Source organism: Brassica napus, chromosome C2 (assembly GCF_020379485.1).
Source record: "Brassica napus cultivar Da-Ae chromosome C2, Da-Ae, whole genome shotgun sequence".
NCBI lineage: Eukaryota > Viridiplantae > Streptophyta > Magnoliopsida > Brassicales > Brassicaceae > Brassica > Brassica napus.
This window is the reverse complement of record NC_063445.1, coordinates 12,946,402-12,973,863: the sequence shown is the minus strand read 5'-3', so window position 1 is coordinate 12,973,863 and position 27,462 is coordinate 12,946,402. Positions and strand designations below refer to the sequence as shown.

At 33.5% G+C, this 27,462-nt stretch overlaps 2 protein-coding genes across 2 annotated transcripts; both read left to right on the top strand.

Moving 5' to 3' along the window:
* Positions 1-819: 819 nt before the first annotated feature.
* On the top strand, positions 820-3,417 carry LOC106409189 (rRNA 2'-O-methyltransferase fibrillarin 2-like). Its single transcript, XM_048747537.1, has 6 exons — positions 820-997; positions 1,238-1,491; positions 1,654-1,749; positions 1,838-1,915; positions 1,995-2,171; positions 2,763-3,417. The coding sequence occupies exons 1-6, from the start codon at positions 979-981 to the stop codon at positions 2,943-2,945; spliced, it is 807 nt and encodes a 268-aa protein (XP_048603494.1). The 5' UTR covers positions 820-978; the 3' UTR covers positions 2,946-3,417.
* Positions 3,418-23,971: 20,554 nt separating this feature from the next.
* LOC106416553 (scarecrow-like protein 8) lies at positions 23,972-26,003 on the top strand. The gene has a single exon (XM_013857480.3). The coding sequence runs from the start codon at positions 24,122-24,124 to the stop codon at positions 25,886-25,888; it is 1,767 nt and encodes a 588-aa protein (XP_013712934.2). The 5' UTR covers positions 23,972-24,121; the 3' UTR covers positions 25,889-26,003.
* The last annotated feature ends 1,459 nt before the right edge of the window (positions 26,004-27,462 follow it).

Below are 27,462 nucleotides of genomic sequence, written 5' to 3'. Positions count from 1 at the left end.
CTGGATAGGTAATGTTTTGATTGCCAGTTTCTCACCAAAATTAAATTTTTTTTTGGAAAATTATGCAAAGACCTTACTGCTTGCGAGAACCTCAAAAAGAATCATATATCTTAGTTGTTAGATACAAATTATTAACTGAGAATGACATAATAACTCAATCATGGTGATGCCATAGAAGCAAAAATTCAAAAAAAAATTACTTACAAACTAACTAACCAACAATTTAATTAATAAAATATTATATCTCATACAAATGTAAATCAAAAATAAAACCACAAAATCATATAAAAATAATAACATAGATCACAAGTAAAGTATATCCCGTCCGTATGGCGGACCGGCCCTAGTTGTTAATAAAAAATTGTATAGAGATAAATAGAAGAGAAAAAGACAAAAATAGCACTAAATCAAGTTTATGTTCCCAAACTAGCACTCAAGGTCAAAAGTCACAAAAATAGCACTTAATGTTTTATCAAAAGTCACAAACTTAGGGTTTAGAGTTAAAGGGTGGGGTTTAGAGTTTAGGGTTTAGGGTTTAGAGTTTAGGGTTTAGGGTTTAGATTTTAGGGTTTAGGGTTTAAGGTTTAGGGTTTAGAGTTTAGGGTTTAGGGTTTAGAGTTTAGGGTTTAGGGTTTAGGGTTTAGAGTTTGAGAAATGAGGTTTTGGGGATAAGATTTCAAATTTTGAAAAATTAAAAAATTAAAATTTTCAAAGGATAAACTTAGAAAGGTGCTATTTTGGTCATTTTAGTTTTTGAGTGCTATTTTTGTGATATAAACTTAGAAATGTGCTATTTTGGAGATTTGCCTTAGATAGAAACCTTCCAAATTTATCGGAAGAGAAATAGAAGCATTCATATTCCAACTCTAACTCCAAGAGAAGTATAAAATTGACCTAGTTACTGATCTGCTCTTCGTTCTCTTTGTGTTTTGTTTCCCTGTCTTTTTCAGCTTCCTTGGCTCTCGCTCTATAGCAAAGATGAGATCTCCCCTAAGAGGTAAGAACGCTAAAAGCCTTTTTTTCTTGTTTCTGAATCCAGAATAACTCTGTTTGACCTATATTAAATAGGGTTTTGTTTAATCTAAACTGGGAGTATTTATAACCTTACCCCTAGCTGACCTGATTGTTAGGAGACTGTTTTAGTCTTCAATGTTTTAATCCAATAGTTTAATAGGAGATTTAATCATACGTCTGCTGATTAGTTTATTTTCCGTTTATGCATATGGTTAATGCTCAGGACGTGGAAGAGGTGAAGGAAGTGCCATGAGAGGTGGTGGAAGAGGTCCCAGAGGAAGAGGTCCGGGAGGAAGAGTGCCCGGAGGAAGAGGCCCTAGAAGTGAGCCCGGAGGAATGAAGGGAGGAAACAAAGTGATAGTGACTCCTCACAGACATGAAGGAGTGTTCACTGGTAAGGGTAAAGATGAAGTTATTCTCACTAAGAACTTGGTTCCTGGTGAATCGGTTTACAATGAGAAGAGAATCTCTGTGCAGGTATGGTTTTCTTTCTAATGGATACTTGAAAGTCTTGAAGTATTGATCTTTCTTATTTGATGCCAAGATGTGTTAAAACCGGATGATTTATTTCCTGTTCTTGTTCATATGTCTTCATGAAAGAGTTGTAGTCAGTTAATTTTTTTTTTTTGAATATTTCAGAACGAAGATGGAACTAAGGTTGAATACAGAGTTTGGAACCCTTTCTGTTCTAAGCTAGCTGCCGCAATTTTTGGTGGTCTTGATGACATTTGGATCGTAAGTCCCATTTTACTCATCAAAAAATATCAACTAACAACAACTATTCCTGTCAATATTATAAATACTTTGGTTCTTGAAATTGTAGAAACCTGGCGCTAAAGTTCTTTACCTTGGTGCTGCCTCTGGAACCTCTGTATCTCATGTCTCTGATATTGTTGGACCTGTAAGTAAACCCTAAATCCTAACCTTCGATTTATTTTTCTTTTGTAATGTTTGCTTATATTTGCTTTAATGATTGGTAGGAGGGGTGTGTTTATGCCGTTGAGTTTTCTCCAAGAAGTGGAAGAGATTTGGTGAACATGGCAAAGAAGAGACGTAATGTGGTTCCAATCATTGAAGATGCTAGACATCCTGCTAAATACAGAATGCTTGTGAGCATGGTTGATGTCATATTCGCTGATGTTGCTCAACCATATCAGGTTTGGATTTACCTTATATATTGTACCGTACAAGAGTTAAGTCTTTACTAGTATCATCACACTATATTGCATTGAATATACTATTGTATGCCTGCATAGAAAAGTTTTCATTTAAAATCAGCATATGATGACCCTGGATGTGGATTCTCCTTCATGGGAGATGCAAATTCCATTTTTTATGCTACTTTGAATCTTTTTATAAGCAATGAATTTTCTCGTAGTAAGTTATTTTTTTTTCAAGATTCATGTCTATATGATGCATGCTAGGATAGTAGGTCTCAATGCATCTTCCTTTCTCAAAGCTGGAGGTCACTATATGATCTCAATATAGGTCAGTAACAAAACTTCAACCACTGATTCAAATCAAGTCACATTCTCTTTTAGTTTTTGTACATTGTTTGTTTAAATATTAAAAAAAAAAACAGTAAACCCCTCTCCGGCGAAAAAATGTTATATCACCGGTGGCCACGTGTTAGGGATATCTGAATGTAATCGGATTCGAACTCAGCTCGCTTAGCAACGCTGGAACTCCACCCGACCACTAGCAAGTTGTTTTGTTTAAATATTAAGATTGTTTATTATTTTTTTCAGGCGAATTGTATAGACGGAACAATGCCAGCAGAAACGGTCTTTTCAAACGAAGTGAAGAAGCTACAAGCGGACGAGTTGAAACCAGCAGAGCAGATTACTCTTGAGCCTTATGAGCGTGACCATGCTTGTGTTGTTGGTGGATATCGCGTGCCTAGAAAGCAGAAAACTGCTACTGCTTCTTAATTAGCCAATCAGTCTTTTTACTAATTAGTTTTTGAATTACATATGATCTCGACACGTTTTGTTAGGAATTTAAATTTGCATTTTTGAGTTGGATTTCATTTATATGCATTTTTGAGTTGGATTTCATTTATATTTTCTCATGGTTTTGGTTCTAATTAAAATGGAATTTACTCTGAAGTGATAATTTGATTTATTTATTTACATGATTGACCTATAGAATGAGGCATTTTCTTCTTCTTGATTATCTATTGTTTTACTTAAAAATATAGTCACACTTGAAAAGAAGAAATACACGTACATACGGCCTCTGTATTTCTAGAGACAGTGCTGCTTCTAAACCACTGTATCTCATGTCTAATCTTGTTGGTCCTGTAACTGAAGCCTTTTACTAATCTACGGTGTTATCCTTCTGCTAATTAGTTCTTAGATTCTTCACCTTCTGACTACTGTGACTCTACCATCTTTGCTTTATGTATTTTCTTATTGGCAGGAATGAATCATCTCTCTATGCCATTGAGTTTTCTCATAGAAGTGGTTGATATTTGGTGAGCACGGAAAAGAAGAGAACTATGTGCTAGATAAACAGAAGACTATATCTGCATTAAAGAGGAAAAAAATGTCATATCTGCATACTAAATATTTTCTTATAATAACATTTTACAATTCCCTCAACATTAGTTGCAAAGTAATTTTTTTTTGTCAGTATTTTTTATGTCAACTTTTTTTTTATCAGCAAAGTGATTTGTACTCATTTTATCACCATATTAATTCTCACCAAAAAGATGATATGGATATAGAAAATAGTGATAAAGCATCAATCTAATTGTGCACTACAAGAAAACGTGTACATAACAACGAAGATTACGACGAAAATATTTCGTCGTAAATTTACAAGGTGTTTACAACGCAGTTACGAGGAGACCAATTTTCGTCGTAAACGCCATGTAAATTTACGACAAAATCTGTTCGTCGTAAAATCCATGTAAGTTTACGACGAAAGTACGTTGAATGAGAAATACGTCGTAATCGTTACATCGACATTACAACGAAACATGTTACCGTTATATTTAGGTGAAAACGTGTATTCAATGTGCTTTAACTTACCTAATTTCGTCGTAAATATTATATTAAAACCATGTAAAATCCATGTAAAACATTCCTTGTAAAATCGTTGTTATATTTCAACTACTCAAATCAAAAATTTCTATATATATATGTCATTTCCCACAACTCTCTTCCTCACAACACACAAACGGAAAAAAAAATCAGAAAAAAATCAGAAAAAAAAAATTTCAAAATAAAATCTAAAAAAAAAATGGTCGGTGGCGGTAGTATTTACGAGTTACGGAGTTGGATGTATTTGCACAAAGATTCCGACGGGAGGGTGACGAATGCATTTCTGAGCGGGCTAGAGACATTCATGCACCAGGCGGGCGGTACACCGATCACGCAGGAAAACGGTAAGATGTTCTGCCCCTGTCGGAAATGCAAGAATTCAAAATTTGCACGTAGTGAAACTGTATGGAAGCATTTAGTAAACAGAGGATTTACACCACAGTACTACATTTCGAATCAACATGGAGAGGGTTATGGGGGAAATGAAGCTAGTAGTAGTAACAATAATTTTGAGGATGCTCATCATAGTGAAGAACCGAATCATTTGCATAATGAATATAATTATCATCAAGATCAGGAGCAGATGGTAGATCATGATAGGGTTCAAGATATGATTAGTGATGCATTTTTAGAAACAACTACAACAATAGCTGATGGAACTGGAAATGTAGAAGAACCTAATTTGGATGCAAAAAAGTTTTATGAAATGTTAGATGCTGCAAATCAACCAATCTACACTGGTTGTAGAGAAGGTCTCTCTAAATTGTCTCTAGCAGCTAGGATGATGAATATTAAAACGGATCATAATTTACCTGAGAATTGCATGGATGCATGGACAGAGTTGTTTAAAGAGTATTTGCCAGAAGACAACGTGTCTCCTGAATTTTATTATGAGATTCAGAAATTAGTTTATAGTCTTGGGTTGCCTTCGGAGATGATTGATGTTTGCATCGACAACTGCATGATCTACTGGAAAAAAGATGACAAGTTAGAAGAGTGTCGATTCTGCAAAAAACCACGATTCAAACCGCAAGGCCGTGGGAGGAATAGGGTACCGTACCAAAGGATGTGGTACCTACCAATTACAAACAGATTGAAAAGATTATATCAATCTGAGAGGACTGCTGCGTCGATGAGGTGGCATGCGGAACATGTCCAGAGAGATGGTGAGGTTGCACATCCATCAGACGCAAGAGCGTGGAAACATTTCAACAAGGTACACGCAGATTTTGCTACAAATATTCAGAATGTCTATCTTGGGTTATGCACCGATGGATTTAGTCCATTTGGAATGTCTGGTAGACAATATTCTTTGTGGCCAGTCATTCTTACGCCGTATAATTTACCGCCGGATATGTGCATGGAACAAGAATTTCTATTTTTGACCATATTAATCCCTGGGCCGAAGCATCCAAAACGGTCTCTTGATGTTTTTCTTCAACCGTTGATAGAAGACCTAAAGCAATTGTGGTCAGAAGGGGTGAGGACGTACGATTGTTCCTTGAAAAACAATTTTACGTTGCGAGCAGTTCTGCTGTGGACGATAAGTGATTTCCATGCTTTTGGGATGTTGCCTGGCTGGACAACACATGGAAGATTATCTTGCCCATATTGTCTTGGAACGACAGATGCTTTTCAACTGAAGAATGGTAGGAAGAGTTGTTGGTTTGATTGTCATCGTCGCTTTCTTCCACTTGCCCATCCGTACAGAAGAAATAAGACATTGTTTCGGCACAAAAAAATTGTCAGAGACGGTCCTCCTCCATATCTCACCGGCCAGCAGATCGAAGCAGACATTGATTATTACGGAGCTCAGGAAACAGTTAAGGTTTGAGGAAATTGGCATGTTCCTGGAAATATGTCGGATGGGTATGGTGTTTCTCACAATTGGCATAAGAAGAGTATATTTTAGGAGCTACCCTATTGAAAGGATCTTCTCTTACGCCACAATCTGGATGTCATGCATATTGAGAAAAACTTTTCTGAGAACATCATGAATACATTACTTAACGTCCCTGGGAAGACGAAAGATAACAAAAAGTCAAGGATGGACTTACCTGATATTTGCTCAAGAAGTGAGTTAAATATCAAGAGCAATGGAAACGTTCATGTTCCCATCTTCCGGTTGTCATCAGAAGCCAAAACAACCTTGTTTGACTGGGTTGCATCAGAAGTTAAGTTTCCTGATGGTTATGTTTCAAATCTGTCAAGATGTGTTGAACGAGGTCAAAAGTTCTCCGGAATGAAGAGTCATGATTGTCATGTGTTTATGCAACGACTACTTCCATTTGCTTTTGCCGAGCTCCTTCCAGCAAATGTCCATGAAGCACTTGCAGGTAATTATAATTTTATAATATATATACATATGTTATGAAATGTTATTAATTTGATTACTTTTGCAATATACAGCCATCGGCGCATTTTTCAGAGATCTTAGCGCACGTACGTTCAAGGAAGAAGTCATCAAACAACTTCATCAGGACATTCCGATCATATTGTGCAACCTAGAGAAGATATTTCCTCCTTCATTTTTTGATGTCATGGAGCATCTAGTTGTCCACCTACCGTATGAAGCATTGCTTCGTGGACCTGTTCACAACGGATGGATGTATCCGTATGAGCGACAGATTAAACATTTGAAGGGAAAAGCAAGAAATCTTGCAAAGGTGGAAGGTTCAATAGTTACGGGGAGTTTGACAGCCGAAACATCTAACTTCACATCATACTACTTTGCTCCAACTGTTCGTACGAGAAAAAGAGTTCCTAGAAGATATGATGATGGTGGAGTACCGACATCATATCCAATTGATGGTGTTCCTGACATTTTCTGCGAAATTGCACGGTTTGGTGGTAAAACGAAAGAAGTATGGCGGTCATGTGAAGAGGATAAACATAGTGTCCACCCTTATATTTTGCTAAACTGCGAGGATGCAGTGACCCGTTACTTTGAAAGGTAAATATTTTTGTGAATGTTAATTATATGAATTGAAGTTAATTATGTATGACTTGATTATTTGTTTATTTTGCAGCATGTTTGTATCTCAAGTTGAAGGAGAAATACCACGAATATCTGCAACTGATGTGGACACACGTAAAGATAAGCACTTTGTCAAGTGGTTAAAATCACAGGTACGTAATATATCTCATACATTGATTAATTAAGTAAGTGTTTTGATACTTCAATATTAATTAAGAATATCTGCTTTTTGCAGGTTGATTATGACGATCCTTATTATCCTGTATGGTTTCACGAATTGGTTCAAGGTCCAGTTGCAAAGGTCACCACATCACCTATTTATTTCACATGAGGATTTACCTTTCACAGATACGAGTATGGGAGACATCGGGCAACGAGTAACTACGGAATATGTGTGAAAGGTGAAACAGACTTTTACGGGATCTTGCAGGAGATTATTGAAGTGGAATTTTTGGGGTTATTGAAGCTAAAATGCATCCTCGTCAAATGTGAATGGTTCGATCTTGTTGTGAACCGAGGGATTCGGTATAACAAATTTGGTGTTGTGGATGTCAATTTTGAAAGAAGACACAACAAATTTGAGCCTTTCATTTTAGCTTCACAAGCCGAGCAAGTTAGCTTCGTTCCTTATCCTCGGCTTCGAACTTCCGGGATAAACTGGTTAGCTGCTATCAAAATTACACCTCGTGGACGCATTGTCGCTGGAGAAGAACCGCCCTTGCAAGAAGAAGACGCTATCAATGAAGTTGAGGTACCAGAACAACCAACTGATAAAATCCTTTTGATCGACCCGCAAAACTTTCAATATGAAGATATTCCCGAGGATGCGACAGATGAAGCACGTCAAGACGAGGTCGAGAGAAGCGACGATGATGATTGTAATGATAGTGATGAGAACGAAAACGATTTAGAGTGATGTAATATTGATGAGAACGAAAATGATTTAGAGTGATGTAATATATGTAACAAATGTTGTATTTCTCTATTGTAACGTATGTTTAAAGAAATATTGTTTTTTTACCATCTTAATGTATGTGTAACAAATGTTGTTTTATATAATATGTATTTCTTTAGTTTTTAAAAAATTATTTGGAGTTTTAGGGTTTTAGAGTTTAAGTTGGAGAAAGAGCAAGAAGTAGTAGAGAAGAAGATATGATGTTAGATGATATGTGACTTTGGGGTTTAGGGATTTCATTCTCGGTGTTTAGGGTTAAGCGTTGTAAAATCGTCGTAAATGGTTAAATCTATTGCACGTAATTTCGTCGTAAATGGAATAGCGCGGGCCTGGTAACTTCGTCGTAAACGGACGTTTCGACGTAATTTCGTCGTAAACCGAAAAACGCGGGCCTGGTAACTTTGTCGTAAATGAAAAAATGCGGGCCTGGTAACTTCGTCGTAATATTACTTCACGTTTACGACGAAACGTTTTCTATATATTGAGACGCCGAGAACAAGGCTGCCTCGTTCATTCATCCCAAATTCCTCTGCTCTCCCTCTAAGGTACACTCTCTTTCCTCTCTTTTTTTTTAAGTTAGTTTAGGTGATTAATTAGTTAGGTAATTAGTTTAGGTGATTTGTTAGGTAATTAGTTTAGGTGATTAGTTAGATGGATGAATACTATAGTTTAAGTGATTAGTTAGGTAACGGAATAATTTTTTAATTATGTCATCATAATTGATTAAATTTATTTTAATTTTTTTTTAGATGGCTCCTAGAAGGAAACCAGCAGCACCTACTTATGCCCAGTTGTTTGGCGATGGTTCCGGTACATCTTCTTCTGGTCCATCGTCTTCCGATCCAGTTCCAGACTCTCAGACTTCTCAGAGAGTTTTTTCGAGTCCTCCTCTTCCACCGCAGATGCCTTCACCTCCTCCTCCAGCGGCTGCACCTCAGTCTGTCCCAGAAGGTGCAGTTCATCCGGATTTGCGTGTGCTTTCATATGCTCCATTCGCGAGATATACGGTGGAGGATTTGCTTGCCCAGCCTAGATGGGAGGGTTTGGATGTTCTAGACCCCGATAGACCCCGAGGAACTTATTGGTAAGTTATTAATTTTTATTACATTAAAATTTAAATTATTTTTATTTTCTAACGGTTAAATTGTTTTTTTTCAGGTTTGGGACTAACAACCGTGTTAGCCGGATCGTTTCGGCGACGATTAAGGGTTACTACGACGGGGCATATCCGAACTGGAGCAAGACACCAAATCACGTTAGATCACGTGGTTTAAATGTTTTGCGGTAAGATTTTTAAATTTAATTAAATTTTCACTTTTAAATATATATATATATATATATATATATATATATATATATATATATATATTTTAATATTATATTAATTGTAATTTTTTCAAAATTTTTGTGTTTCAGCAAAAGTGGCATTGGTCTTTGGGAATCACCGAGAGGGTGAAGGCGGAACTCGTTGCAAAGGCAAAGATCCGCCTCTGCAACACAGTCTCCGATTGGAAGGACAAGTGGGAGATCTACGGGTATGAGGAAAAGCCCACTGAGCTCACGATGGATGTGAGGGATGGCCTCATCGCCTATTGGGAGCACCCCTCTTCGATCAAAAAGGCCAATTCGTGCTCGGCTTCTCAAAGGACGAAGGATAAAGATGGTCATTTGCCCATGCTTCACAGAACCGGACAAAAACCTCATGCAGGAGTTCGTCTAGAAGCTGTAAGTTTTGTTTTAAATATATATTTTAAAATATTCAATTAATATAATTCTTAATATTTAATTTAATTTTTTTTTTGTAGTTCGAGAAGAAGGGAGTCTTACCATCTCTGTCCGACCTATTCAAGATGACTCACGCCACATCCGACGGAGTTTTTTTGGATCTTGCATCTGAGAAACTCTTCCAAGCAGTGGCTGGTCGGATTGAAGAACGGGAGACGCAACTAACCCAGGAGTCTGCCGATGGATTACCAGTCACATTGTCCACCGAAGAGGCCGACAAAATCTTCTAAGAGGTACAACTTAAAATTTTTGTTTACATTATTTTAAATATTTTAACATAATTAACTATATTAATATATGTTTTGATTTTATAGGTGGCTCCTAAAAAGAAGGGATGGATAGTCGGTATAGGCTATGTTAACGAAGTTGCAAGGGCAACTTCGTCATACACTTCGAGACGGGATGAAGAGACTGTTCAGATGAAGGCTCGAATGAATAGCCAGCAGGTTCGTTTAGACTCTCTTGAGGATTTGCTAAATGTGATGGTCGTGGGAAACCCGGTTATGCAGAGAATGTTGAGTGAGAGACGAGCCGCTCTTGGGTTGCCAGTACGAGATCCCCAAGAGTCCGATCCAACCAGTCAACAGCCGAGCAACCCCACCAACTACTTCGAGGATATGTAGTTTTTTTAATATTTATGTTTGTATTATGAATTTAAATATTATTGTATGACTTTGAAATGCCTTTTTAAAATATGTTTTTCAATTTCATATTTCGTTTTAAAATTTAAATTATTTTAAATTCTGAATATTAAATATAAATTAAAATTTATTATATACTAATTAATAATAATATTATAAGAATCGATGTAAACTCCTCGTAAACATTACATGGAGTTTACATCGAATGTTTACGAGTGATTAACATCGAAAGATTTACGAGAGTTTTACATCGAAATGTTTACGAGTGATTTACAACGAAAGTATTTACGTGTGCTTTACATCAAAATCATTATGTGGGCTTTACCACGAAATCTTACGTGTCGTTTACGACGAATTCTTTCCCTGCACTTTACGAAGAATGTATTTCGTCGTAAACGTAATGAGTAGTTTACGACGAAACCTCCGTTACGACGGACGTTTAACAATGAAATGTCTTTCGAGGTTAATTCATCGTAAAATCTCGTTTACGACGAATTTACAACGAATACTGCCCTAGTAAAAAATATTTTTTCTTGTAGTGTGGCATGTAAAACGTTTTTATAAAAATTTATATATTTTTGGTAAGAATTTTTAAATATGGTAATACCTAATAACTTTTATAATTTATACTTTTTGGTAAGGAATATTTAATATAGTAATAACTAATAACTTTTATATCACTATTTAAAAGTTAAAATTTCTGTATAAAAGTATTTTTAGCAAAACTTTTGAAAAATATTAGTAACTAATTATTCATATATCACCATTAAATAAATAAATATATATCATATATACAAAAAAACTAATATATCATATATGCAAAAAAAACTAAATGTAATTATATTATATATATATATATATATTAAAATTAATTGTAAATGTGCATTAACAAATACAAAATTTAAGCAATACTAATAAATTAATTTTGTTTTGTTGATAAATATATGTTTAAAATTTTATTACCATTTATTAGTTTATTAGATTAATTAGCAAATTGATTTTTACCAGTTTAACATATTTTAACTATACATTTATGTGCAATCTTAGTTATGCAAAAAAATTAAAAAATTATGTTACATGTCTGGTTCAATAGTAAACAAAATCGATTTTTTTGTTAATCTTTGCATAACTAAGATTCACAATACAGTAAAGAAAATTGATTCACAATACAGTAAAAAATGATTTTTTGTTAATCTTTTTATTTTGCAAAAAGAAAAAAATATCATTCTTTCCAAATTATGTGCAACTCTTGAAGATTATTGTTGGCATTCAAAGGCCACCAATATTGTTAGAATGAAGTGACATATTGGTACCAAATGTTTAATCTACGATATACAATTTTCATACAAGTTTTGTAATTTCAAATAAGACAATATTAGATGATAATCCGCGGAGTGAATTTTTTTATACTAATGTTTGCTCATGGTTTTAACATTTTGTAATACTACAATTTTTATTGATTGTAAAATAATGAATACAAATGTTGGTCTCTTAAATATATCATCGTTGTTGAAGAGTTAACGTATTACAGTTTATTTTAATTACTTTGAAACTTCATATGCACGAAAGAAAATTAAGTTGTACGGCTGACATAAATCACAAAAAGCAGATGAGCAATATTGATTGTAAAATAACGACATGAGATTAGGTTTCTGCTCTCGATTTGTTTATTATAGACTCTCCATAAGTGATTTCATTTTCTACTTCTTTAAAATTGTGCTTTCATTCTCGTTTCTGTTTCATTGATATGAGTTTTTTTTTAACTTCTTCTGTGAATTCGATGAATTACATAAGTATCAATTTAAAAAGATTGTCATCTGTAAAACTTAGTTTCATTCGAGATACATATCTAAGAATCAATTTTTTTGAAGAAAATCAAAGGCAAACACCTTGAAAGGGCCTAGCCTGTTTTTCCATCTATTTGAAATGTTTAAATATAATATATCACGCTGTTATAAAATATAAGTGTAGATTCGAAATACAAATACATGTCTAGTATATATTCACCATTTAAGTAAAAAACTCATTTAATTCTAGAACAAAAAACAAATTACTTATTTTATTAACCTACGCTTTTGAGGTTTAGTTACTTAAGAGTATACCGATAAATAAATATATATATAATACTTTAACATTCAAGTATATATAAACTATGTATAAAGTAAGAACTGTTTAATTTATTAAATGATAAACAAGAAAACTTATAATAAATAGTTCAAAATTTTTATTCTTACAATTATAATAGGTAGATATGGTATTAGGAAGAAACAAATATTATACGAATTATCAAATCTCTCATTATTCGTACAATCTCAAAAGGAGGTGGTTGGAATCTTGTCATGATATTTCATTAAAAACATTTTAGGAATAAAAATCAAGACTAAAATATTTAATCTGAATAAAATAATATATACAGTGCTTCCAATATTAAAAATTACTTTGATTTGATGAAGTGTATTTATGGGATTGTTATGATCAAATAACATATTAAAAACCATCTATTTAAAAAATAATTTGTATACATAAATGTATATACATCAGAGTAAACACATAAATCAAAATCAATACATTTTGTTTATTTACAATCATGTTTTTGGTGAATAAATAAAAATAATCAATTAATTTACTTTATATGGTATATAATTAAGTTTTGGGATATTGACATAGGTGTATATATATATATTATATTTTAATATAAGTATTTATTATTGACACTTCCTACTCATATGACTTTATTAACATTTGTGTATTTGATGTAACAAAAATTTAAATTGTTAATCACAAAACTTGTAATGTGAGATTTATCAATACAAATTTCTAAATTAAAATATTTCAATGCAAATTTGAAAATTAACATACTTATATATTTTATATAGTATGTAGTTTAATTTAAATGATATATACATATAATATGAATATCTATTAATGAGACTCCATATTCATGCGATTTATGATCATTTGTATCTTGATTGAACAAAAAAAAGTTAAACCGTTGATCACAAAATCTTCAATGTGGGACTTTTACCTTTTTAAATAATTTATAGTCGTTTTAAAATGTTTAAAATATAAGATATAAGAAAACATCCAAATCTTTTTATTATATTCTTAATGTGATTGTTTAATTTCTTTTAAAAATATAAAATTAAAAAAAAAAAAAAAGGATACAATATTATCAAATATGTATTATTCATAATCATTAATTGTCATATATATGTTGATCATTTTAGGTAATTATGTAGCTTTATTTAAGAAAAAATTGAGAATATTCTTTTGTACATTACTAATCAATTTGATAGTTAGTTTAATAAAAAGTAGAATATATTTGTATGAACCAACTAATTTTTCTAAGGATTTCAAGAATAATCATAGTGATGACACGTGGCTACGAAAACATATTGTAATGTTCGAGGATTAATATATAGGGGATAATGTGATAATGATGTAGGTAGAGTTGATTACATGTTTTATGCGTCTTTTAGAACACATTAAATGATCAAATATTAAAGGAAAGTAGATTTTGATCGCGCTTTTAAAGCGCGGGATAGTTTACGTTGTGGAATTCTAATATAAAACGCATCAAATGCTTTGTTAAAGATACTAAAATAAATAAATATATTATATTCAAACACATCATATTTAAACCTTAAACATTAAATTTATTAAATTTTAAAATCTATTAAGATTTTCTATTTAGACCAATGTAATTATATTGATCATTTTAGATCCATTTAAAGCTATTTAAAAGTTTTATTCAAAATTCTGAAACTATTTTTAAAATTTTGAAAATATATTTAAACTGCATTTTTCTAAAAATGGTTATATTTATATTGAAAAATGAAAATGTTTTTGAAAAAAGTTGGAAAGCAGAAAAGTTCAGGGTAGCTGCCATTATGATTTCGAGATTTGTTTTTGACACAATGATTTGGTATTAAGAGCTGGGTTATATGGATTTTATGGTAATTATAGGATATCCAATGGCTTTATTTATAAGAAAAATAATCTATATTATAATAGTTGAGTTTTTGCTCATTTCTCAGCGCGCCACGTCATCGTTTTGTGGATCTCATTTTTAAAAAGTGTAAAAAGTTGTCAAAACCATGGCTCGAATCCGGGTTATTAAGATTTAAAAACCAACATTTATACCACTAAGCTAACTGATACTTTGTACATTGATGGTCAAACCTAATATATATTTATGAAGGTCGGAAGCCCTTGCTTCTTCGGCTTCCTCTGAGGGTCGAACCTACAAGTGTATTATGGGTTTCATTTTTTAATGGGATTCATCACGTTATATGAAAAAAAAAACTCAAGTTTGCAACAATTATGGTTTTCCTATATTGTAAATTGTTGTCATTTAACATGAGTTGAGGGTTTTTTCATCATTGTTTCAAACAAGTCTGAGTTACAAAGTTGCGCCGTGTGTGTTCATAATCTATTTTTTCACCGGTGAACTCTTCATGTCCCCATCTTAAATCGCTTTATCATAAATGTTCCTGATTTGTAGCACATCTGTAAACCATATATATATGATTCTCATCTTTGATGAATCCAATCTGCATCTCCACAAAACTCATTGATTCCTCTTAGTTTTAACCATCTTCTAGAAAATGTTTCTCTCTGCCTCTCTAGTTTCTCAAACCGGCATCCCGGCGTCCGTCACTCAACCCTCGAGTATGTCCTTCTTGGTCATAGTAGTCAGAGCATAGCATCTGGCTTCCTCCGCTTATGGGATTACCTGGACTTCAAGAAAGACAAGAAGTTTGTGGGAATCACGGTTCTCTTCCTTGATGAAAAGGTAAGTTAATCTTCAATCTATCACACTTATTTAACATAATTATTTTAATTAATTTTCTAATTCTTAGTTGAATAATATTATTTGCAGATTTCGTGATTCATGGGTTTACTCCCGTCGGACGTGCTAATCATTACATGCCATCTTTGAAAGAAGGTTCCATTGTGAAAGTTGATCATTTTGAGGTTGCTAGGTGCTCAAGCATGCACACGATAATTGATCATCCATTCCTCATTCATTTCATCTCACTAACCATTATTGATGAAGTCATCACGGATGCTCCTGAGATTAATCTCCAATCAAGATTAGAATGTTCGACAATTGCCAAGTGATTGCGAACACAAACCTAGAAACTGGTAAACATAGCATAATTGGCAGCTCCAAGCAAGATTACAATCAGGCAAATTCAAGTGGAATGACATACCAACAACTGAAACTGGTAATTAGTCAACATCTTATCTCATATTTTCCTTATTCTTAAAAAATCCACTGTGTTTCTGATCTATTTTCCATCTACGCAGCTTTAGTCTCTGTCATGGATAGCTCTCTCCCAAGGATTGCATTGACTATGATTTCTGGGAAGAAAAAGATCTTGCTCCTGAAAAAAGAACGTGATAACCTTGTTGTAAGATTTTAGTTTGTGCAGAACAAAAAACCTTGATTTATTTTCTATTTAGTATAGTGATAGTTGTTGACAATCGTTAGTCATTTGCGAATATATTTTTTATGCGGCATTTCAAAATTCTCCATTCCAAGAGGAACAACAGATGGAAGCTAATTTTTCTTGAAGCTGCTCGACTTCAAGACAGAATCAGAAGATAAATGTTGGTGGGAGGTTGATCAAGGGAATACTCTGGAGAAGTGAGACGGCCTAGCCAGACTTCATATTTTGTACAGCCTGAGCAAAGAGTGGAACCCACAAAACACGAGGAAAGAAAAAACAAAACACTAAATTAACATATTCAGACCTTCTCTCTTGCATATCTAACATTTGGCGCCGACGAAACTTAACACCCACGGCAGACGAAACTGATGCAAGTAAACCTCTCATCAATCATGCTTAAAATCAATCTACGTTTTTCAATCTCACAAACTAAGAAACAATTTTACCTACATGAATCGGGAAATTAGTGCCCACATTCCCGACATAGAGAAAAAGAGGAGTTGAAGTCCTAACAGTTTTCTCAGTATCAGACTATACCACATATTCAAGGCCCAGTTATTTTGAAACTCTAACATTTTAAAGTCATGCTTTAAAAAATATATATATATATATTGGGTCATATTTCAGATTTTTTTGTCAACCCCAAATCATCTATAACAAAGTCCAGAAAAAAATATATAAATAAAATAATTTCCTAAGTATGTAATTCTAAAAATGTTACAAGTTTTTTTTTTAATATATTACCATTCTATGTTTTTCTAAAAACAACTGGTGAAATAAGAGGAAAATTTTATTTTATTGTTTATTTAAATTGTTAAATTTTTTAATCCAAATTTATTATCTTTTTCCATGTACTATTTGATTTATATACAAATAACTGCATAAGTAAACATTAACAAGTTCCATCACCCTCAACTTTGAACATATAAGATATAAAAATATCAACATATTACTTCGTCATTCATTCTTATATCAAACTCATCAACCTATGTAATTTCCAAAGTCCCATTTATCACATTATAGACAAAAAACAAACAAACAATAAAATTCCGTAAACAAAACTATACAATGTACCTATAATGTAGCTGCACTACGCACCTAGTCGGTAGAATGAGTTAGGATCTTTACAAAATCACGGAGACTTATAATTATGGGAACAAAATTCTCCATAAATATTTAGTCAACAAATTATTAGAATAAATGATCGATGAAGAAATTTCTATAACTGATTATAGCATTACAGCATGAAATCTTTCGATATTTAACATTAATTCGATATGGTCGATTTTAATAAATGCATAGACACTAGGCCAGGGACGGATCAGGTATCCGGACAACTTTAAGGTATCCGGATCCGGATCCTTATCCGGCGGATCCATAATTTTACTATCCTTATCCGGATCCGGGGTTCTCGGATATCCGGACGGCGGATATCCTTCTAAAAATTGTAATATCCGGCGGATATCCGGATCCGGATTTGGATCCTTAACATAAATAAATAAATAATATTAATATATATATAAATATTAAAAATAATTTAAAAATAAAAAATATATAATGTTTTTAATGATTTCAATGTATAATATTACAAAATTTACATAAAAAATTACATATACAATTATAAAAATGGAAATATATTAAAAAGTTAGTTTTTATATATAAATATTACTATTTCTTAAATAGTTATTAATAAAACTTACGGATCCGGATATCCGGACTAAAAAATCAAGATATCCGGATCCGGATCCGGCTTTGACGGATCTAACATTTTACTATCCGGATCCGGATTCGGCCCTTCCGAATATCCGGATTTTTGGATCGGATCCGGATCGAATCTCAGATCGAATCCGGATCTCGGATAAAAGTCTCAAGCGTAATAGACACATCTATTTTTAATTAGATTCGTTTTAGATAGTGCTGTAATGTGATTTGCCATAAAAACTCTCGATTCTTATTGGTCGAAACACATTGGCGTTATTTTAAAAAAAAGGAAATGGCAATTGCATGTAAATAACCTGAAAAATTAGGGGCAGAATCTAAGTAGGGATTCTGCTAAATGGTTATTTATTGTAATTCGGTTATATATACTCAAGTATTGAGCGGTCAATTCAATGCTACCATAATAATCCTAGTAAAATTAGTCCATTAAAAAAGGTGGGCTGAAAAGCGCTTACTACACGTAAGCATACTCGTAAAAGTTGTCATTTTAAAAATGCTCCAGGATTAAATATATCAGGCATTACAAAACTTATCAATTATAACATACAAACTTTAATAACGAGAGTTTAATACATAGAAACTTTAAAAGGGCTTTTGGCCATCGAGTTTAGAATATATACATACTCAAACAAATTCTACTAAATGTTCCTCCTAGAGCATTTCCAAGAGAAACCTTCTATTTGAGGGTTGTTGAACTTTATATTTGAGGTGAGAGTGTTTTTCTCCAACTCCAACGGTAAACCTCAAAACAAACCTTAAAAGTTTTAGATTTTTATGTTATAGTCCTTATTTTGACAAAATCAAATAAAAACATAAAATTTTTATAACAACTAAAAACATACAATAAAAATATCATAAACAAAATTTATTAATAAAATGTTACATTCTAATGGCAAATTACTTATAAATAAGACTTACAAACGAAATCATTTTTTTAAGAATACATAGCTAATCATTATTATTTCCATAATGCTCCTATACATGATTAATTAGTGCATATTTCGAAGTGATAAGTGAACATATATTTATTTAAATTTATATGTAAAAATTAAATTTATAAGAACATATATAAAAGATACAAAATTGTAAGTACTAAAATGACAAACAAAAAAGTTATCAAAACTATTTAAAAGACAAGCAAATACAAGGACCGCAAAATAAAATTTTATATTTGAAGTTTTAAAGTTACTGGAGATGCTCTTACAAAAACTTACCCAAGCCACATCATACATACGCCGTGATGTTGGTGAATCGAATGGCAAAATTCTGCAACTGGGTTCGTGAATTGCTTGAAATGAGAGACTTATCGTATTTGTCTTTTAGAAGTTGCTTTGTCCTTTTGTGTTTCCTCAAGATTCAAAGTTTTAATTTTTGGATGCTGATGATAGTATTCTCTTTCTCTGCAAAATTGTTTTAATGGGTTTATATTGTTTCTATTTGAGTTCAATGATTTCACCAAGATGCTACCAGCCTACAAAATTTTATCAATATAGTGCATACTGCATAGGGAACATGATCATGTACGTTTCTTTGTATTTAAGTTAATGACTTTGAATTCCGTTTCTGTAATGTGTTAATCAGGAAACAATGCTGCAGTTTTGATTCTTCAAAGCATCGGAGTTTATCTGGTTTCCTTTAAATTACTGAGTGTTTTCTCTAATCTTTTGTAAAGAGAAAATCTGCGTCGAGATCGTTCAACAACCAAAAATGATGCATATTAGGACACAAAACAAGTTGTGAAGAAACAAAATTTTCTTTTGCCCAAAAAATTCTGCAGTTTCATTTCAGACGTAATGTGTTTTGGTTTTTTCAATTATTTTTCTACATACCTCATTATGCTTTAAGAAAGATATTCTAAACTGTTATCCGCATGAGTAATTTGCTAGATAAACCAAACAAATGTATGATTCTAGCAGTCCCTAAGTAATTACCAATGTACTAATAAAATTTGATGGTATCATGGTAAATTTTAAGAAGGGAACCATCATTTCGTTTGAAACAATCACCGACATGGGCATATTGTTTACAGGAGCTCTATGTTCAGAAGTCATGTCCCTGTATAATATGTCCAACGGCGAAGCAATAGTAAAACCTCTCTTGCTCATTCCTGTAATAAAAATGATTTTGAGAATTATGATTTTTAGATTAATAGTCCTTCCCTTTAATATAGCAGGTTTTATATTAACCGATTTGTTGTTCAGAATAAAGGTTTCTGTACATTATAAAGTTACTTTGGAGTAGTAAGGTTTAAGAGCATTGTTGTTAAAAAAAACAGGTTTAAGAGCATCTAACCATTACCTGCAGTAAATATCAAATAGCGTTTGAGGAAGATATAAATTCTGATATGCCTATCCGAATCATAGTTTTTGTAGTCTATTGCGATTCACCGAAAACAGTCAGTTGGCTTAGACGCGTACGAGACAAGCCAGTTTCCTTTTCTTAAATGAGTTTTTGTGAATGAACTCTAATCCCCTTTCTTCAATTTGCTCGAATTGTGGGGATGAGCAATTGGTTTTGCTTATTACGGACAACATGTTATAGATATGGATCAGGGTAACTTAATTTATCTTTCAAAGTTTAGGGCCACTAATAATTTATTATCTTTATGAACCCATGTAAGGTTTTCAGATTCCATATAAATTCGGACAAAGATGTCTTATTAACCAAAATTAAACTGTTCATTCACTAACAAATTAAAGTCTTAGTAAGCTAATTCATTTGCCAGTCTGGCCATATTGTAAATCAGAGACTTTTGTGGGTTTTGTTTGGTTCTTCTCGGACTGGTGTTAAGATCTTTAGCAACAGAATTGTACATGTCAGGGTCATGTGCTTCGACTTTAGTTTCAGTAACACCTTGACTCTCTGTTTTGGTATGGTTTTGATCTTGGGCTCGGCTCGTCTGCTCCACTATCTTCACTTCTCAGCTCTATATTTATATTTAGGTCTGGTTCTGGTTTGGGGTTTGCCTTTCCGATGTGCAGTTGTTGCAGGTGCATCTACAGCATCTTCTTTCATTTTTTTGTTTACGAATGTTTTACCAAAATTATCTCATCCGGTAAATTTCTTTTCTTGTTTCTAAACCATAGCATTAACCATTTTGTTGGAAAATATATATATATATATATATATTTCATGTAAATAACAGTAAAGTCCAAACCATGTAAGCAGGGCTGGGCCTGAAAATTTCGGGCCCAGAAGCAAAAAAATTTTTTTGGCCATTATCTATATAAAACATGAAAATATTAAAAAGTGGTTCCCATGTGATTCGAACCTATAACCTCCTGATGTTACATATCTAGCTTTTGCCACCAGAACGAGAGAGAAACTTCACTTATTCTTGGCCTCTAAAATAAATATTTTCTTGTTGGCCCCAAAGCCAATGCTTGATCTGCTTAGTATCAGGCACGGCCCTGCATGTAAGTTCGAAAGTCGAATAATGCAACAATTTTTTGTTGTTGTAAATGCTACAAAATTTATTGTTTTGCTCTTTAGGGTGATAGACCATTAGTAGTCTTTTTTTAACACTGTGGTTTATTGAAAATGATTTGGAACATATTAGTAGTCTACATGGCCCTTTTATAATAACCAAAAGTCGGCATGTTTAAATGTTGTTCTCATATAGTAATTCTAATTATGTTTTTTCTCTGCATTTATTAACACGAAGAAGATTACGTTATACACATACAACCAATAAAGTTGGAACTCCTTTAACACCAAACAAAATTAGTTGGAACTCCGACTTTGTGTTAATAATTAATATATATGGTGGAGAAGAATCGAGTTTGGCAAGGCAGAAGTAGAACACGTGGTGATTACAGTATTCATGTCTTATGTTAAATTAATAAGAAACCGTCTAAGAAATAAACTAAAATACTCAACATTTGTGTTACAAAAAAAAAGAGCTCAACATTTAAAATAAAGTTTAAGGTGGAATGTATTTTGGATGATATGGTTGCCAAAGGAAATTCTACTCATTAGGTTTTCGCCTTCACGCAACCTACTAAGAAATGTCAAAAAGTTTATGGTGTGGTTCTATATTTTAATACTTGTGATTTAGAATTACAAGAAAGCTTTAGATCATTGTTTGATGGATTTCCAAAACAATTTTCTTTATTGGTCAACATACCAATTCTCATTATAAAACTTTCTGGAAACCCTTAGTTCAATGGTTGATGAAAGGGTTGATTAAAACTTATACGTCAAAGGTGAATTTTATTTTTATCTCACTTTTGGTACTACTATTCATTTTTACTTTTATTAAATGGATATTTTCATATATAGTGAAGTATAAATTTTCATTAAAGAAGCAAACAAAGTTTTTATCTTTGTTTAATAAATATATAAATATAAATAATTATTTAAATAAATAAAAAAGAATATTTTTAATAATTTTTGAATTATTCGTATTCAAATTCAACCTAATCTGGACCATATAAGATCATAAGTTTTGCGTTGATATGCAAAAAATAATTTACTTACTAGGACATAAAGTTGCACGATGATAGTGTTCGTGTTTTATTTGAAGAGGTAAGAGAAGAGTAGGATACCGAAACATCGTATTTGCATGTGAAAATCTAGAGCTACTTTAAATTTAAATCCAAGTGGCATATTTTTGTTATTTTCTCATATTTTAAGGATTTTAAGGCTTTATTAAAGGTTCATAGAATACAACCAACATTGTGTTTATTTTAGGTCACGGATATTTTGTACACATTTACAGATACAATATTAGGTGTGTAGATAAAATGAAAATACATTTTTTTATTTTGTTTTCCTTAATAAAGAACTTAAGAGAGAAATTATTTGTTCCCGATTTTTTTAATATTACCACAAATTTGATACTAATTTTCATATTTACCCTTAAAAATAAACACTTTCATAAAACCTTAAATATATGAAACATTTTCACATTTGCTACTTTGTAATAGTCTGATTCCCACAAACATTTTAGGACAGTAAAATATCTCCTCTATTTGTATATATTGTTATTTCAAAATTGTTATTTTTGTTTCAGAAACCATATCATTTTATTTTTAATGTACTTTTGTACATTTTTGTTCTTTTGAATAACCAATAACTTTTTTAATTATTTATATTTAATTATTTTTCTAATAAATAAAAAATCTATTAAACTATTTTATACTTTTCTTAGTTCGTTGTGTTAATTTTTTTACAAAATAGAAGAAGTATGATGCTGGTAACTGTAAGAACTATTATTATTTTTGATGGAAAACTGTAAAAATTATTACTCGAACTAATCCAGAACATATATTTTTCTTATTTCTTTGAAACGGGTTTGATATAAACATATTAAATAACTCGATTTAATTAAGGTAACAAAAATACTACACCTCTCAGTTACAAAAAAAAAATACTACACCTCTTTATAGAAAAAAAGGGGGGAAAAGCTTTTTTTTTCGTTTGGTTCATAACTTCATACGCAAGTGCAAATAAATAACCGACACGTGGTAAATACTCCTACCCAGATTAGCCGGTAAATCTTGTTAATTAGACAAAAGCGAAAAAGAAAAGTAAAGATGGAAACTGAGAATATCCGCAAGCAGGCCTGAGACGGATCAGGTATCCGGACAATTTTAAGATATCTGGATAGATCCGGCGGATCCATAATTTTACTATCCTTATCCGGATTCGGGGTTCGCAGATATCCGGGTGTCGGATATCCTTCTAAAAATCATAATATCCGGCGGATATCCGGATCCGGATTTGGATCCTAAAATAAATAAAAAATAATATTAATATATATATATATAAAATATTAACAATAATTTAAAAATAAACAAAATATAATGTTTTTTAATTATTTCTATGTATAATATTACAAAATTTACATAAAATTTATATATACTATTATAAAAATGAAAATATATTAAATAAAATTAGTTTTTATTTATATATATTACTATTTTTGAAATAATTATTAATAAAATTTACGGATCCGGATATCCGGACTAATAAATCAAGATATCTGGATCCGGATTCGGCCTTGACGGATCTAACATTTTACTATCTGGATCCGAATTCGGCATCTCCGGATATCCTGATTTTCGGATCGGATACAGATCGAATATCGGATCGAATCAGGATCTCGGATAAATCGGGTCTATCCACAAGGCCACAAGTACTCGAAGCCAAACTCTCTCAATTTTAACACAAAGAGAGTAAAAACTTAAGAGAGACTGATCACAAACCCTACACAGAACTACGATCGAGGGACACGTGTCGTGATAATAGTCGTAGATCAGGTCAGTCTCGTGTTTTCGTAAATGACATGTCAGAGCAGAGAGAAAACATTCACTTAGAAAACGGTGGAATGAAAGAGAAAACTATTTGCGATTGGTTTCTAAAAGGGTAAAAATATAAATTGAATATCTGATCGGACGGTAGTAAAGCCATTTACTCTTTCTTTTTATATTTTCGTCGTCACTAATCCATCTCAAAAATACCATAAGAGAAAGCAACTTCGTCTTTTTTTCTCTCTCTTTCTGCGCTTTTGAGAAAGAATAAAAATGGTTTCTGGATTCCCCAACGACGGTGGTGGACCCGAATTTTACGGCGGTGATGGTAGATCCATCCCTGGAGGCTTCGGAACCGTCGTAAACACCGTGAACAATAATCCTCAGGCGACGTATAGGAGTCAGATTCCCGGAATATTCCTTGATCAGACCGGAAACAGATTCTCCGGTGGGAATGGAATCGGCGGGAAACGTACTCTAGCTGATTTTCAAGCGGCTCAGCAGCAACAAGCAGCTATCAACGCGTTTCTTCTGAGGTCAGTGAAGCCTAGAACTTTCCAGAATCTCCAATCGCCGACGATCGGTCTCACGTCCGTTAACGATATGAGTTTGTTCGGTGGTTCGTCTCAGACGCAGCATCAATCGGATTTGGTTGGGATCCGAATGGGATACGGTTCGAGTATTGAACCGGTTCAGAACCTAAACCGGGTTGAGGAATCAAAGAACATGTTGAGTAGTTTAAGAGAGCTCGAGAAACAGCTTTTAGAAGATGACGACGAGAGTGACGCACGAGGCGGTGATGATGACGTGTCTACCATCACACATTCAAACAGCGACTGGCTACACAGCCTCGTGACTCCGGTTTTGTCCTCTTCGCCTAGCTCTGCTTCCTCGTCTTCCACGGTATGTTCGAGGCAAACAGTGATGGAAATCGCGACTGCGATCTCGGAGGGGAAGACGGAGATAGTGGCGGAGCTTCTGGCGTGTGTTTCTCCGACGCCGAATCAGAAGACGAACTCCGAGGAGAAGCTGGTGAATTTCATGGTGACGGCGCTTCGGCTGCGGATTAATCCGGCGGAGAGTCGTGCTCCTCCTTCTCCGGCGACGGAGTTGTGTGGGAAGGAGCATCTGATCTCCACTCAACTGCTCTACGAGCTGTCTCCTTGTTTCAAACTAGGTTTCATGGCGGCTAATCTCGCTATTCTCGACGCCGCCGGTAACAACCACGACGGAGGGGTGTTGATGCACGTCGTCGATTTTGAAATCGGTGAAGGTGGACAGTACGTTAACCTCCTCCACGCGCTCTCCACGCGCCGGAGCGGTGATAATAAACATCTAGTGGTTAAGATCACCGCCGTGACGAACCACGGTGGAGAGGAGAGGCTGAAAGCCGTGGGGGATCGTTTGAGCCAACTCGGTGATCGACTCGGTGTCTCCTTAAGGTTTAACGTAGTGGCGAGTTTAAGACTCGGCGACATAAGCCGCGAATCGCTTGGATGCGGTCCCGACGAGCCTTTAGCGGTGAACTTGGCTTTCAAGCTCTACCGTGTCCCTGACGAAAGCGTATGCGTGGAGAATCCGAGAGACGAGCTTCTCCGGCGCGTGAAAGGACTCGAGCCGCGCGTTGTGACTCTAGTGGAGCAAGAGATGAATTCCAACACCGCGCCGTTTTTGGGGCGGGTTAGCGAGGCGTGCGCGTGTTACGGTGCACTGCTCGACTTGGTCGAGTCGTCCGTGCCGAGTTCGAACTTGGACCGTGCCAAAGTGGAGGAAGGGATTGGCAGGAAGCTGATAAACGCGGTGGCGTGCGAAGGGATCGATAGGATCGAGCGGTGCGAGGTGTTTGGGAAATGGAGGATGCGGATGAGCATGGCAGGGTTCGAGTTGATGCCACTGAGTGAGAAGATAGCTGAGTCGATGAAGAGTCGACTCGGTAACGGAAACAGAGTGCACTCTGGTTTTACCGTTAAGGAGGATAACGGAGGTGTGTGCTTTCGTTGGATGGGACGGACACTCGCTGTCGCATCCGCTTGGCGTTAACTTCACAATCTTTTTCTATTTTGATTTTATTTTTTTGCTTCTTATGATTACCATATTATTACTGTTGTTATTAATTTTGGGGATATACTAATATTACTATCTTTGTGATTTTCCATTTTAAAGTGTATCAAATTAATTGACAACAAAAAAAAAAAAGTGTATCAAATTATAAAAATGGAGGATTGAATGAATAAAGGGAAAGGTAGGAAGCTTATGTAACAAAGAAAGGGGATTTTTCAGATTTTATTAACAATAAAAGAAAGTGCGATTGAGTTTTAGGGAATATCTTATGGTTATTTAATATTCTATCATTGACAAAAAAATTTAATATTCTATCATTGTAATATCTTGTCAATATCTTACATTCACTAAAATATTACAGAATTTATGCCCTAGAACTGTTTTTGATGAAATTTTGTAATAGAATCTTGAAGTGGTGTATCAAATAACAACTTGACAGATAGGTGATCCATAGACATCATGCCTACTAATTACTTATTAAATCAATTAAACACTGCATGATCAAATTGCCTACACACTCAGTATTCTCACAGCCTCGTGATTTTGCATTGAAGCAAACTGTTTTTTACCAAGTTTATTGTTGAAGCAACGTATTACTTACTTCTAATTTTTTACTACTTACTGAGCTATAGGAATAAATATCTATGAATATATTTTAATGATAATCTTGTCGTGCCGGTATGCCGGTTACGCATTTTTGGTCTAACAAATATATTAATGGTATATGTGTTTGATAATTATGATTAGAATGCGTCAATTTCTCAACATGAGTGAATATGTTGGTGGCATATAATAAAACACTTTTGGAAATTAACGGAAAAAGTATACCATATGGTACTTTTATGGTCATGGACCTCATAGTTCAATTATTTAAACTAATAATAGTTGGCGTTGGATGGGTCCATTTCTCATGGAATTCGATGTTCTTTCTTATTTTATATTTGTAACGGAAATTCTCATAGCGATTCATCCTTGCGCAAAACTTGTAAACTCCGTGTCTCTGGAATATTTTAATACAAACCTGGTCATTAAGAAAAGATAATGTTATTATTGTTTGGTGCAAGCTGTTTACGGCTAAATTATATGCATATCTTGAAAGGACCTCTCTTCGAATAATTTCTTGTAACTTGTTGGTTAATTAAGATTATTTATTTCCTGTTTCATTGTACTGTTTTTTTTGTCAACAATATCACAAAGGTAAAACTTGAGAAAGTTTCTTCATAAAACTGATTCATAAAGCCAAACTCTACGATGAACAGTTGGTCAAGCATGTATTTGATGTTTCACATTTATTTTTTACCAAATATTTTTTACCGAAAAATATTTCGCATTTACATATTCCCTTATATTTTTTTAACATTTAACAACATATATATATTTTGAAGGCAATAGTCAACTTCCGTATATATATAGAGTAATGCTTTTATTTTTTTTGTTCATTGTTCTATTTCTCACTCTATTTTGTAATAAAATATAGAGTAGAGATGGAGATGGAGATGGAGATGATCTTATACTTCCAACCGAGTAAGTATGTGTTTATTAAGATTATTGTT

Coding starts and splice junctions, on each gene's coding strand:
- LOC106416553 (XM_013857480.3), top strand. CDS start 24,122: ATGGTTTCTGGATTCCCCAACGACGGTGGTGGACCCGAATTTTACGGC.
- LOC106409189 (XM_048747537.1), top strand. Junction 1,492..1,653: donor AGAAGAGAATCTCTGTGCAG/GTATGGTTTTCT, acceptor TGAATATTTCAG/AACGAAGATGGAACTAAGGT. Junction 1,916..1,994: donor TCTCTGATATTGTTGGACCT/GTAAGTAAACCC, acceptor AATGATTGGTAG/GAGGGGTGTGTTTATGCCGT.